This window comes from Protopterus annectens, chromosome 2.part1 (genome assembly GCF_019279795.1).
Source record: "Protopterus annectens isolate FY-2018-M chromosome 2.part1, PAN1.0, whole genome shotgun sequence".
In the NCBI taxonomy this organism is placed as follows: domain Eukaryota; kingdom Metazoa; phylum Chordata; order Ceratodontiformes; family Protopteridae; genus Protopterus; species Protopterus annectens.
The window spans coordinates 1,200,854,237-1,200,867,947 of record NC_056729.1 but is presented as its reverse complement, the minus strand read 5'-3'; the positions used below and the strand labels follow the sequence as shown (position 1 = coordinate 1,200,867,947).

General features: G+C 46.9%; 1 protein-coding gene across 1 annotated transcript in view; it reads left to right on the top strand.

The window, feature by feature from the left end:
- The window catches only part of RPF2 (ribosome production factor 2 homolog), a 651,328-nt gene that overhangs the window by 366,480 nt on the left and 271,137 nt on the right, over window positions 1-13,711 (top strand). Inside the window, exon 6 of the mRNA XM_044062732.1 lies at window positions 3,701-3,777. Coding sequence (XP_043918667.1) covers window positions 3,701-3,777 — 77 coding nt within the window. The remainder of the gene's footprint in view (window positions 1-3,700; window positions 3,778-13,711) is intronic.

The window sequence follows — 13,711 nt, the reverse complement described above, 5'->3', positions numbered from 1 at the left end:
GGTGTTCACCAAGTGCCTGGCAGTAGTGACAGCTCACTTGAGAAGTCAAGGATTCCAAGTGTTTCCCTATCTAGACGACTGGCTCCTTACTGCCACCACCAAGCATCTATTATTTCGGGCGCGTATGACCACAGTCAGTTTGGGTCATTCACTAGGAATCACATTCAGTTGGAAAAAATCTGTGCTGCAGCCGTCTCAGCGTATTACCTTTATAGGCGCAGAGTTAGACACAAGAAAAATGCGGGCATTCTTGCCGATAGAAAGGATTCAGGTCCTGCAGTCCCCGGTTCAAACCTTGTTACCCAGATCACGAGTTCAGGCCAGATTGATTCTGCAGTTATTGGGCACGATGGCCTCGACCATTCTTCTAGTCCCCTTAGCCAGGCTGCACATGTGGGTGCTGCAATGGCTACTGTCAGTTCAGTGGTCTTTTCAGGATCTCCCCTTGAACCATTTGGTCCAGATTACGGAAATTTGCCATTGGGACCTACGTTGGTGGCTGCTTCGGTCCAACCTGGACCAGGGGCGACCCTTTGCCCTTCAGTCTCCTGTCGCCACGGTGACCACGGACGCCTCCCAGATAGGGTGGGGGGGCATTATCTGGACAGGTCTGTCCAAGGTACGTGGCAGGCTCACGAAGCGCACTTGCATATCAATATCCTGGAAATGAGAGCGGTGCTACTGGTGTTGCAAGCACTTCATCATGTTCTTCCCCGGGGTACCATTGCGATCCTATCCGACAACATGTCGGTAGTCTGGTACATAAACAAGCAAGGCAGAACCTGGTCCTACCCTCTTTGCCGAGAGGCCATGAGAGTGTGGCATTGGGCGATTTCTACCCAGCGTTTCCTAGTGGCAACGCACATTCCAGGGAAATCGAATGTGATTGCAGACAGGCTGAGCAGGACCCCTGTTGCCCACAGTGGTCTCTCAACGACAGGGTGGCTGCAAACATTTTCGCCAAGTGGGGCCTCCCTTGTTGCGACTTGTTCGCCAGCCCTCACAATGCAAAATGCAGTGAGTTCTTCACTCGGACTCCCTCTCAGGGGCAGATTCCCAGGGACACTCTAGCTCATAGTTGGCCCTCCGGTCTACTTTACGCCTTCCCTCCGGTTCCCCTTCTCCCGAAGGTGATACAGAAGGCGATTTATCTAGGAAGTGACGTGATTCTGATAGCTCCACACTGGCCTCGTCAGGTTTGGTTCCCCTTCCTTCTGAGGTATGCGGTGGAGGGCCCATGGCTTCTGGACCTGGTGCCCGACCTGTTAACTCATCAGTTGGGTCAGTCTCATCCATCCCTCAGGTCCTTGAGGTTGGCCGCCTGGTTACTCCACTTCCAACCTTAGTCAGAGATAACTCTGTTTCTCCAGACGTTATCCACATTTTGTCCTCTTCTCACAAACCTTCCACTACTAAACTGTATTCCAGCAAGTGGAAGAGGTTTGCTGTTTGGGCCCAGCAACGAGGTATAGATCCCCTTACCGCCCCAGTACCTCAGGTTTTAGAATTCTTAGCTTCTTTGTTTTATTTGGGCTCTTCAGTTTCCACAATCAAAGTCCAACTGGCGACTATCTCTAATTTTCATGTCTCCTCCTTTGAGCCTTCCTTAATGTCAAACAGGCTTTGCAAATCTTTCCTTAAAGGGGCATGGCTCCTTTGGCCCCCCAATAGCCCATCCTGTGCCTCCTTGGGACCTGAATATGGTTCTAGCTTCTTTAACTGCCCGCCCTTTTGAACCAGCAGCTACTTGTGATATGAAATTTCTGTCTTGGAAAACTGCCTTTTTGGTGGCAATAACCTCTGCCAAGCGGGTCTCAGAGCTTCAGGCCCTCTGTTCTAGTCCTTTTTATTTGACCCTTCACAAAGACAGAGTATCTCTCAAGTTAAATCCCGCTTTCTTACCCTAGGTAGCATCCCCCTTATGCATTCAACAATCCTTGGAGCTTCCTGTGTTTTTTCCCAAATTCTCCAATAACGCAGAATATATTTTCCATCAGTTGGATGTTCATAGACAACTGCGTTTTTACTTGAGTAGGACCAATCAGACACCAGTCAGATCGGCTGTTTTTGTCCTTTGCAGAAAATAGGTTGGGTCAACCGGTGGCTAAAACCAACATAGCCAAATGGATTAAAGATTGCATCTCCTTCATTTATTCACAGTCCGGCAAAGAGCTACCATTCCCAGTCAAGGCTCATTCTACCAGGGCAATGGCTACTTCTGTAGCATTCCAAGTTATCGATAGATGATATCTGTGCGGCCGCTACCTGGACTTCTCCGCACACTTTCATTTCTCATTACAAGATAGATGTGGCTTCTCGAGGTAGAGCTTCTTTTGGTTCCACAGTTCTCAGGAGTGTTTTCCAATGAGCCACCCGGGAGTTAGGTGCTAGGGATGCTGTCCCATCAGTTATGAATGTAGGCAAGATAGGATCCCATTACATCTTTTAGTTATGTACTTACCATAACTTCGGATGTATGGGATCCATCTCGCCATTCATCTGTCACCCCTCCTTCCCCTTCCCATTGGATTTAGAGGAAATGTTGCTACTACTGAGTTCTTTCTCTTGAAGGACTTTAGTTTGTTACAGTTGCTGTTACGTTTTCTGTGTCTGGATGTAGGTATGAAAGCGAACAAACAAGTTCTGGGGAAGCAGGCGTGGTGAATTCTGGGATAAGGGGTAGCCCAGCCAATTAGAGACTTTGTTCTATTGTATAGTGGCCGAGTCGGAGCCGATGGATCGGCTCCGAACCCATCAGTTATGAATGTAGGCGAGATGGATCCCATACATCCGAAGTTATGGTAAGTACATAACTAAAAGTTTCACAATACCTTTTTCTGTTTGCAATACCTTTTTGTATCAAGTGTAGTGGTCCCAACAAAATAAGGGCTAAATGTCACTAACGAGTAAACTTGTAGTAATTCCCTTCTGCTTCAGCAAGATAGAGAAATTATGCCCACACCATACATGTGTTCTCAAGTAGACTGTCTCATCCTGTGGTTCTACTGGATTTCTTCTTGGGGAGATCTTCAGGTCTCTTCACAGATACTTCTTGAATGTGCCTTCTTTACTGCAAGTACACTGCTCAGAATCCTTATTCTGGGTATGCAGTCCCATTCTATAAAAGGTCAACTCCTCTTATTGTTAGAAAACCCTTCTGTTGTACATCACTAGTAAAGTGCCCTTTATTTGACTGTGCATAGCGCACTGGGTAAGACAACCACAAAGCTGTGCAGAGTACACCATTTCCTTAACGCTACAGCCTTTCTTTAGATCATTTAAACATTGTTTGGCAAGACATACCTGCAATGTGGTGTGTGTGTGTGTGTGTGTGTGTGTGTGTGTGTGTGTGTGTGTGTGTGTGTGTGTGTGTGTGTGTGTGTGTGTGTGTGTGGTGGGTATTACACACTTGTTTGTTTGTAGTCTTTATTTTTAGGGCACAGCTGAAGGCCTTGCAGTGTAAAGAGATCAGATTTGTTTTAGCTGATTAGCTCTTTCTGATATTGCTTTTATAGAATAGGCAGTTAACTGGTGACCAGAAAAGTCTGTGGCTCCTACTGAAAATAAGCCAGTGAGTACACTGTTGCAGACGGTCAAATACCAGAAAGCCTTGTCTTAAGTAATTTATTCGACACGAAGCTAGGATTTACTGCTAATATATATGTCTTTTTTTTTTCCTTCTGTTTTTAACATTTTCCAGGTAGCTTGTTTGATTACCATACCCTAGACATGATCGAGCTTGGCATTGAGAAGTTTGTCTCTCTCCATTCCATTAAGGTAATCTGGCTTGTTTAATGTAATTTCATTGCTTGCATTAACTGAACTATTTTTGAGATACTGCTGCAGCATGCAGCACAAAATGAAGTAGCTCTTGACTGCTGCCAGGGTTGAGTTAATATATTTTTCTACGGTAAGTATTCATATGTATGGCCTCTCCATCCATTTTCCCTTAAAATGTTCATCATTCCCACTGTCATGGCAACCCAGTACTGACCAGACCTCAAAAGCTCAGACTCTAATTACTCTCTTCCCGTGACTGCTGATTGGCTGAGCTTATCCTGAGAGGAAACATTCAGCTGTCACAAGAAGTGTATGTGCAGTCTTTTTCCAGCCATCCAAAGAATGTCGTCTTTGACTCTTCTCAGGATCCAGTGCTGTTTTCCATCTTACTGCTCAGATAAGCCCCATATGGGGAACCCATTTCCCTAATTTATTACATCTGTTTTTTTTTTCTTTCTGTTTATTTCAGTACATTTATTTTAATATTTTATTTCTTTCAGTGTGTACAGTAACTCTTGTTGGGCTTTCTGTGTGTAGCCGTGTTTATTTGGCTTCTCTTTTACAAATGCTTATTTTTACTGTTAGAGGAAAGTTTCAGTATTTCTCTTAGAAGTGCAGTATGTATGTGTGCTGTTAAACAGTAGGGGCTGTCTTGTGCAGTCAGAACCACAAGTTATACATGCCTGTCTACTGTTATGATGCTTTAATTTCATCTTTTATCAGGAAAATATTGCAGAACTTGAGTTTTTTTCAGCATTTTTGCATAAGTTACTATATGCTTGACTGCTCTGTATGTTTTTAGCATTGGATCATGATTATACTGCAAGTTAAGTTTTTGAATGGACTGTGGAGATTTTACTCTGACAAGAAAAGTTTTTAAATTGTTATTAAATGTTATGGCAATTTAATGTAGTTAAATTTTGTAGAGCCATTTTTTTAACACCGGTTTGGCATATTGATTGTTGTGTTTGGACTTTGTATACTGGAAATTCTTTAACTTCTGTCAATTGTAGCATAATTCTGAACAAGTTTCAAACTGTTTTTTTGTGATAGAACCAGGTGATAGTTTAGTTGTGTGGGAACATACCTATTTCTAGAAACTTAAAGTGCTTATTGTGATGCATTATCCAGTACTATCACTTTTTTCTGGCTGATGTTCTGTCCCCTGGCTTAATGGATCCTAACTCTTGCCCCCCACACCAGTCAAGTGCATTTGCATATAAAAAGAAAAAAAAACAATAAAATATGCTTCTGTCTATGGCTAGTGATTCTGTCTGGGCCACTGCTTGGCCAACAAGCCACTTACCTTTTGCCTTGTCTTCATCTTAAGTAGCTTTTCAGACCACTGTAGGGGTTAGACATATCCTCCAGGGCTGTTTGCAGGAGTATTCTTTGGTAAGAGACCCCTTGCCAGACATAATACTCTGTCCTTGGATATTTTGTCTAGTAGTGAGGTCCACAAGAAAAACAGAAGCTTTATCATACAGCTGATAATAAGATTATAGCAGTTTGTAAGGCTGATGTGATTTCTTTGACTAAGAGTGTTATGCATATAGGTGTTATGCATATAGATAATTCTGGTGGTTGTGCTCTAGTGGTAGTTTAGCTAGAATCCTTTCTTGTTGTTTGAGAATGATGAGGTGCTGATGAGGGCAATGGTGATTTCCTAGCTGACAACTGAGTTCAGTCATTCTGATTCTTCTGAAGGTGAACCTGAGCTTAAGTACAGCCAAGTGTTCACTTTTCCTCATCTGACTGCTAGACTTAGTGATGATTTTGCTTGGAATCAGTTGGGAACTACCCCAGAGCTAGACAGGGTGCATGACCTTGTAGAAGACGAGATGTCCCATCCCCCCCCCCTTTCGTACTGCTCTTGGAGGATGTTTATAAAGTTCCCTGCAGGACACCCATATGTATTCCAGCAGTCCCTAAAAAGCTTTAGAGAAAATATAGGCTCTCCTTGGACTGACACATCTGAGGTTACCCCACCTGCCTGCTCAAAAAATCCTTGGCTTTGTCTAATCAAATTTCCCCTGATAAAGTAAGAAATTGGTTTGACCTTTCTGGCAAAAAGATGTATGTCTAGTAATCTAATCTTTAGAATGTTAAATTATCAAGGCTATATGTGGAAATTTATTTTACAGTGTGCATATACAGTCTGGATGAGTTGTTGCACCCTTATCTGTAGAGCAAAAGTCTTATATGAATTAAAGATCTGAAGTAGTTAACTTCATTTGATCAGCAACCTGTGGGTATCGGATCCGACCTGGATCCGAGCCGGCAGATTTCCAAGCTAAAGATCCGAGCTCCAAGCTCCTCCCCTTACCCATAATACCCAGCTACCTCCTTCCAGTCCCCAGATCTCGTTTGCCGTGGCTTTAACAAGCACGAGTTACAAGCTCCTGGCAGTTAGGTAGTGAGTATTGTGTAATTTCTTGAGTTTTTGCAAAATTTTAAGAGGTGTGTGTTTGTGATTGTTTAAGCCCATTAGCCTAGCTTAGTTTTAGTGTATTCCCCCTTCCCCTTATTCGTGTGTGCGTGCGTGTGTGTGTGTGTGTGTGTGTGTGTGTGTGTGTGTGTGTGGTATGGCCGAAGGCCATTTTCTCCAAGTGCTCTGAGTGTTGGCCATAAGCTCTCCCCAGCTGATGGCCACACTCAGTGTGTTCTTTGCCTGGGGGTACCGCATTTATCATCGGGCTGACATATTTGCACAGCCTTTAACCCCTGGGCTCTGAGGGATAGGAGGAACAAGCTGATCCTGGCGGGTCTTATACCTGGCGATTCTGATTCTTCCTCCTCTCCCTCAGTGGCTCCAGCTGCGGCTGTTCAGCCAGCTGTGCTATCTCCCCTGGCTGGGACTCAACCTCCCACCATTTCCCAGGGAGAGAAGGACTCCAAGAGAAAAGAAAGGAGAGAGAGAGAGAGAGGGATAGAGAGAAACATAGGAGCCACAAGCGGCGGGCCGACTCAGCCCTTTCGTCCCCACCAGCTAAACAACTGTCTCCTGCCCTGAAGATTCCCGGGTCCTCCCCCTCTCAGCTCCATTCTCCATGTTCCTCACCGGAGCCAGAGGACCACCCCCAGTCATCTTCGACGTCGTCGCAGCGGCCTTCCCGGCCAGCTTCGGTGGCCTCTACTAGGTCAACACGAAGCCTTTAAGATGCTGACATGGACCGGATGATGTTGCTTTCTCAAAACCTAGATGCAGATGGGAGTTCTCCTGCCTCTCCCCCCCCCCCCCCCCCACTGGGGGGAAGCTCAGTCCCTTTTTTTTTTGCCCCCATAGCTCCTTCTCCGATCCATTATCTGGTTTTGGAGCCATCGGATCCGAGCAGTCTCTGAGTCAGGGAGTCAGCGCTGGTAGTAGTTGCTAGCTGTGTGTCGGATCCGAGGGGGTAAGTGTGTCTTCGGCTCCATTGCGGTCAGAGCTCACTTCCCTTTCGGGTCGAATCGCTTCGGCTCCGCCGATCCCCGCGTTGGATCCGAGGGTGTCGCTCATGGAACCCAGAGAAGCGGCTCACCTTCGGCGTTCAGCGTGGTGGAGAGGGTTCTCTCGATAGGTTCGAAACCCCCTGCTCGTGCTACGGATCCAGACAAGATTCCCTCACAGACGGGCTTTTCTTCCATCATCCGGCCCCAGGGACAGCCTGCGTTGACACCCCACCCAGATGTTCATCGTGCATACAGCTGCAGTTATAACAGATGGGTTCTCCTGCCGTCAGGCGGGTCCTCAGTCGGCCAAATTCCAAAGTCTAGGTCCGGCGTCGGTTGTCGTTGCTTCTTCCCTGACGTCAGTGCGACAAGGGTATAAAAGAACCAGCCAACGCTGTTTTCTTCAGTCTTTCTTGCCGCATGGTGCCTGAAGCAGAAGCAATTCGCAAGTGCCGGTCGGCCAGCTCCTGAGATTACAAAAAATTTGGAACCGAAGTCTTCTTAAAAGCTAAGTACCCCGTTGGGGAAACTTTTTCTTGCCTCAGACCCCCGTTGGGGAAACTTTTTCTTGCCTCAGACCGATGTCAGACAAAGTTAATAATTGTGTTTCTTGTGGGAAGCAAATACCGCATAAGGATTTCCATTCCCTCTGTATACCTTGTTTAGGCCCAGACCACGACGTCTCGGTCTGTCGCTTTTGTGCTACATTCAACAAACGCACTATTAAGCGTCGGGTGGAGTTCACCCAGCATTTTTTTGGGAAAGCATTTAACTATACTATGTCGTCGGATACTCCGACTCCGGTTTTGTCTAAAAAACGCAAAGACAAGGACCGACACTCGAGGTTCGTGGCCTCTACCGACACCACGCCAAAGCAGACTACACGTGGTCTGGTTCTCAGTGAGGCGCCTACGCAGCCCCTGATTACCGACGACACATCTTTGGCGGTGTCTCCTGTACCCGAGGTCGCAGGCTCCTCGGCCCACACCCTGACTACAGATACCGAAGCCACACTTGGCGTTGAAACACAGAATGTGGACAGGTCCACCTCCACTCAAGGCGTCTTCAGACCTTCCTCTTCTTTCTCCATCAAGGCTTTCACCAAGTCTAAAGCTACCATGCACCCTAAGAGACCAGCTACACAGGGCCCATCTCCAGGCCTGTTGGTGAACCCTTATTGGACAGTCCCGCCGAGGAGGTCCCTCACAAACGCAAGTGTAAGAGGAGGCACTTTGGATTCCCCCGAGTCCCTCACGGAAGACACCGATTTAGAGGAAGGGGAAGGTTCCCCCAGGTCACCCCCAGATGACATCTCCTTTGGAGACATTATGGAAATGCTACGCCTAAAAGGGGGGTGGTCAACCCAAAAGCCTTCCACGGATGAGTCTGTGTTTCTGGAGGCATTTTGACGCAGGCCCATCTACCTCTTGGGTGTCCCCTCCGGCCGACCCCCTGATAGACCTCATTACTACCAGGGAGTGGAAGGAGCCGGACACTGTAGAGCCAATCCCCAGGAGACCAGGTAAGATCCTTAGTCCCCATGTGGATAGGACAGCGTGGAGTAAAGGTTCCCCGGTAGATGCCATGGTGGTGGCGGCTGCCATCAAGAAGGAACTGGCACAGGATAGTTCCTCAGTCCATCTCCCTGATAAGGAGTCTCGGACGATGGATCGTATTGGAAAGCAGATGTTTGCTTTGGCTACCTTTTCCATAAGGATGCTGAATTACTTGGCCCATGTGATTAGGCTTCAGCGGGATCCGGTGAAGGAATACACCGAGTCTCCCCCTGAGTCCATATCGGCCGAGGACAAACGGACCTTCTCTACTCGCATGGCCACTCTAAAATGTGTATTGAACACGTCTATGCGGCTACTTTCCCATGCCACAGAGGGGGCCGCTAGAGCCAGTGGGATCAGGCATCGCCTTACTGCTTCATGCCTGGCTCTGACTTTGCGGAACCCTTCAAGGCGTCCTTCGTGAATGCTCCCTTCGGTTCTACCCTGTTTGGCAAGACCGCCCGTGATACATTGGTCCAGAGCGAGAAAGATGGGAAGCCGCTATCTGCCGTCGAAATCCGCTTCTCGGCTCCTCAAAGGTCCTTTTCCAGGAACCAGCGAGGACAAAAGAAGATGTGGTTCCAGAAGTCTCAGCAGTCCCGTTACGCTCCAGACCCTTTGTCCTTCAGAGGTGGAGGGGGACAAGGTGGATGTCTGCCCAGAGGCAGAGGGGGGGGCCGAAGAATTTTGGGTCACGGGAATCCTTTTCCGATCGACCCATGCAGCAGCCCTGAGGGGTTGCCCGACTGCTCCTCTCTGGAGACAGTCGGGGGGGGGGGGTTTGAAGCACCTGGCACAATGGGAGTCCATCATGACAGATCGCTGGGTGCTTTGAATAATATCCAGAGGCTACTCTTTTCCCTTCATAAATCTTCCTCTTCAATCGAGGTGCCTCCCCGATGTTCCACCCAGTCGGAGGGGAGGCTGCAGCATTAGAAATAAAGAAGCTGCTAGAAAAAAGAGCCACCCAGCACGTTCCCCCAGACCAGTCTGGGTTAGGCAATTACTCCAGGTTCTTTTTGGTGCCAAAAAAAACGGGGAACTTTAGACCAATTCTCGACCTTTCTACAATGAACCTGTTCGTTGCCAAGGAGAAATTCCGGATGGTCACTGTTCAATCCATTCTCCCCCTGTTGCAGGAGAACGACTGGATGTGCTCCATAGATCTCAAGGATGCATGCCACCACATTCTCATGGACAGGTGATCCAAGAGGTTTCTCCGCTTTCGGTTGGGGGCCAGTCATTAGCAGTTTAGGGTCCTACCATTCGGCCTCACCAACAGCCCCTAGGTTGTTCACCAAGGTTATGGCAGTTGTAGCGGCCCATGTGGCTTCAGGGAATACAGGATGTTTATCGTGTTACACTGCTGCAGTCATTACACTTGGGTAATCCTGCCGTCAGGCGGTCCCAGTTCCAAAGTCTTGGTCCAGCGTCGGTTGCTGTCGCTTCTTCCCTGACATCAGTGCGCCAGGGGTATATAAGATGCATCTGACGCCATTTTCTCCAGTCTTTCTTGCCGCACAGTGCCCGAAGCAGTTTGCAAGTGCTGGTCGGCCGACGCCTGAGATTTCCGAAGTCGAATTTCAGATCCAAAGTCTTCAATAAAGCCAAGTACCCCGTTGGGGAAACTTTTTTCTTGCCTCAGACTGATGTCAGAAAAAGTTAATAATTGTATTTCTTGTGGGAAGCAAATACCTCATAAGGACTTCCACTCTTACTGTATTCCATGTCTAGGCCCTGATCACGACGTCACTAGTTGTTGGTTTTGTGCTAGATTTAACAAACGCACTATAAAAAGACATTTTGATTTTGCTTTGCACTACTTTGGCCGAAGGTTCAATTATACTATGCCGTCGGATCAACCGACGACCTCAATACCGAAAAAACGCAGAGACAAGGATAAAGACAGGCATCCGAGGTCCAAAACCGATGACAAAACCTCTTCTATGTCAGTCGCCGGTTCGCAGTGAGGTGCTTTCGCAGCCCCTGACACCCGCTACCTCAGAGCCACAGGCCGCTTTCGACTCCCACGTGGAGACAACTAGGCCTCTGGAAACTCAAGGTATTGAGCCTACGGAAACTAATCCCACAGATGGGTCCGGAGCCCCTGAGCAGGCATTGGCTTTTGAGGGTGTTTTCAGACCTTCACAACTTACCATTAAAACAACAGCCAAGACAAAGGTACCATTAAAGACAAAGGAACAAGTACAGCATTCTCCTGGACAGTCTTCCTTGCCTAAGAAACAGATGCTTAAAATGGCCGAAGACCCCATTACTCTAATGAGGGGTTCCCATCCCCCCCTCCTGAGGAAAGGCCTAGGCAGGATACAGACTATGATTCTTCTGATCAGGTTTCCATTTCCTCCGATTCCTCTTCAGATCAGGGATACTCTCTACACCCCTATGAGGACTCTGATGCTGAAGAATCTATCCCTTCAGCCTCTCCTCCTGAGCATTACTCTTTTGGGGAAACTTTGCATACCATGAGGGAGCATTTCCATTGGGAAAGTCAGGATTACTCAGAATCCAAGAAAAGGCTCAGGGATTTCCTTTTATTGCCTCAGCACAGGCCGCTGGCTATTCCCCCTGTGCTAGACATTGTGGATGATGTGTTCTCTGAATCCAGCTTATCTCCTGATTCTTTGCCCCCTGCTCCAGCCAAGCCAGATAGGTATTATAGAGTCCCTGACTCTCACAAGTTTCTTTATAAAAACCCTTCTGCTGATCCAGAAACTATTTCCCAGGGTCCAAAAGGGGTTAAGGCTTCCATTGCAAAAAATCCAGTACCCTCTGACAGAGATTCCAGAGCTTTGGATAGATGGGGGAAGAAAGTTTACACTTCTGCAACTTTAGCAGTAAGAGCTTTAAATTGCCAGTTTCACATGCTTAAGTACCAACAATATTTAATGGCTCAGTTAAAACAGAAAATGCTTGCAAGCTCAGAAGCTCCTGATTGTAAAGAAATGCAGGATTTATTGCATGCAGTTGAACAGGTGGGAAAACATACTCTGCAATGTGGTTTTGATTCTTTAGATGCCTCTTGTAGAGCCACAGTTACAGGTTCTGTGATTCGAAGACATGCTTGGTTAAAAGAACAGAGTTTACCTGATCATGTTAAGGCAAAATTATTGGATGCTCCTTTACAGCAATGATACCTTGTTTGGTGTTGCAGAAGAGGTGTTAAAGAAAATGGAGGATAAAGCTAAATCTATGCAAACAGTCAAGGATTTCTTACAGGTACAGCCACCTCGGTTTAGCAGAAATTGGTCAACAAAGAATTGGTCCTTTCCAGTGTCAGACAGGCCACAGAGAAGCCGATACAGACGCCCAAGACGCAGATCTCAACCCCAAGGCTCAAACAGACAACGACAGTGGGGCACCTCAGCCCCAAAAGGAGGTGAGGACAAGTCTCAACCTTACAGGAAACAGTCGCAATGACTTTCCCCTTCGTACGCCAAGCACTTCCCTTTTGGAAGCCCCCTTAGGGGGAAAGCTAGCACTTTTTTCTCAAAACTGGCAAACAATCACCCAAGACAAATGGGTTCTGAATATTGTGTCTCAAGGTTACAGGTTCCACTTTCATACTTTACCAAGGCTAAAAGGAATGCCAGACCTGCCACAAAATCAATGGGCAGAGGCACAAAAACAAATTTCAGTCCTCATGGACATGAGAGTTATTCAAAAAGTACCACAACAGGAACAAGGAAAAGGATTTTACTCAAGACTCTTCCTGGTCCCCAGAAAGAACAAGGCCTGGAGGCCCATACTAGACCTTTCAATTCTGAATACTTACCTGGATATTCCAAAATTCAAAATGTTGACATTACAGCAGCTTCTACCCATGCAGGGCAAGAAGGCTTGGCTTGTTACTCTGGACCTCAAAGAGGCATACCTGCATGTCCCTATCAGACAGTTGCAGAAGATACCTCAGATTCAAAGCTGGTACAATGCACTACCAATTCTCTGCACTGCCCTTTGGCTTATCTACTGCGCCCAGAGTCTTCACAAAGTGCCTGGCACCAGTAATTGCATTTTGCAGACAAAAAGGAATTCAAATATATCCATACCTGGACGACTGCCTCATTCAAGCAGAGACAAAGGACATTCTTCGACAGCATCTGGCGTTTGTAAAAAGGTTGCTAATTTCTCTAGGGTACACAGTAAACGAAAAGAAGTCAAAACTAGTGCCCTCGCAACAGAATTATATTCCTGGGTGCCAGCTTAAATACAACGGCCCAGATAGTTTACCTCATGCCAGACAAACAAGTTCAACTAACTCAATATTATCAATTACTGGCAAAAAAGTCCCATCTCCCTGCAAGAAAAATTCTTCAGGCCCTGGGATTCATGGCATCCTGCATACTACTAATACCATATGCCAGACTGCATGTGAGGAAATTACAATGGTACCTAAAAAGTGTTTGGACTCAACACTCTCACAGTTTAGAAGCAGTAATACCAATGATTCCCTGCCTACAACAGGAGTTTCGATGGTGGGCACAGGCATGTCACCTAAACAAGGGTCAGCCTTTTACCCAACCCACAGCCAGGCAAACTCTAACAGATGCGTCGGATTACGCCTGGGGAGCACACATGGCAGGAAAATGCATTCAGGGCAAGTGGACCACAGACCAGATGCATCTTCACATCAATCAAAAAGAGATGTTGGCTGTTAGCTTTCAAGGACCTTCTGCATCCAGGACAATTATTACTAAAGACAGACAACACCACAGTAATGTGGTACATAAATACGTGCAAGGGGGCATTCATTGTTATCCCTATGCAGGCAAGCCATGACCTTGTGGAACACAGCTCTAACGTATCAAGTTCACCTGCAAGCACAATTCCTGCCAGGAAAGAAAAATACTCTGAGCCAATCTAAGCAGAAATATCATGGACCCTCACTAATGGAAATTGAATCCACAAATCTTCAGCATGGTAAC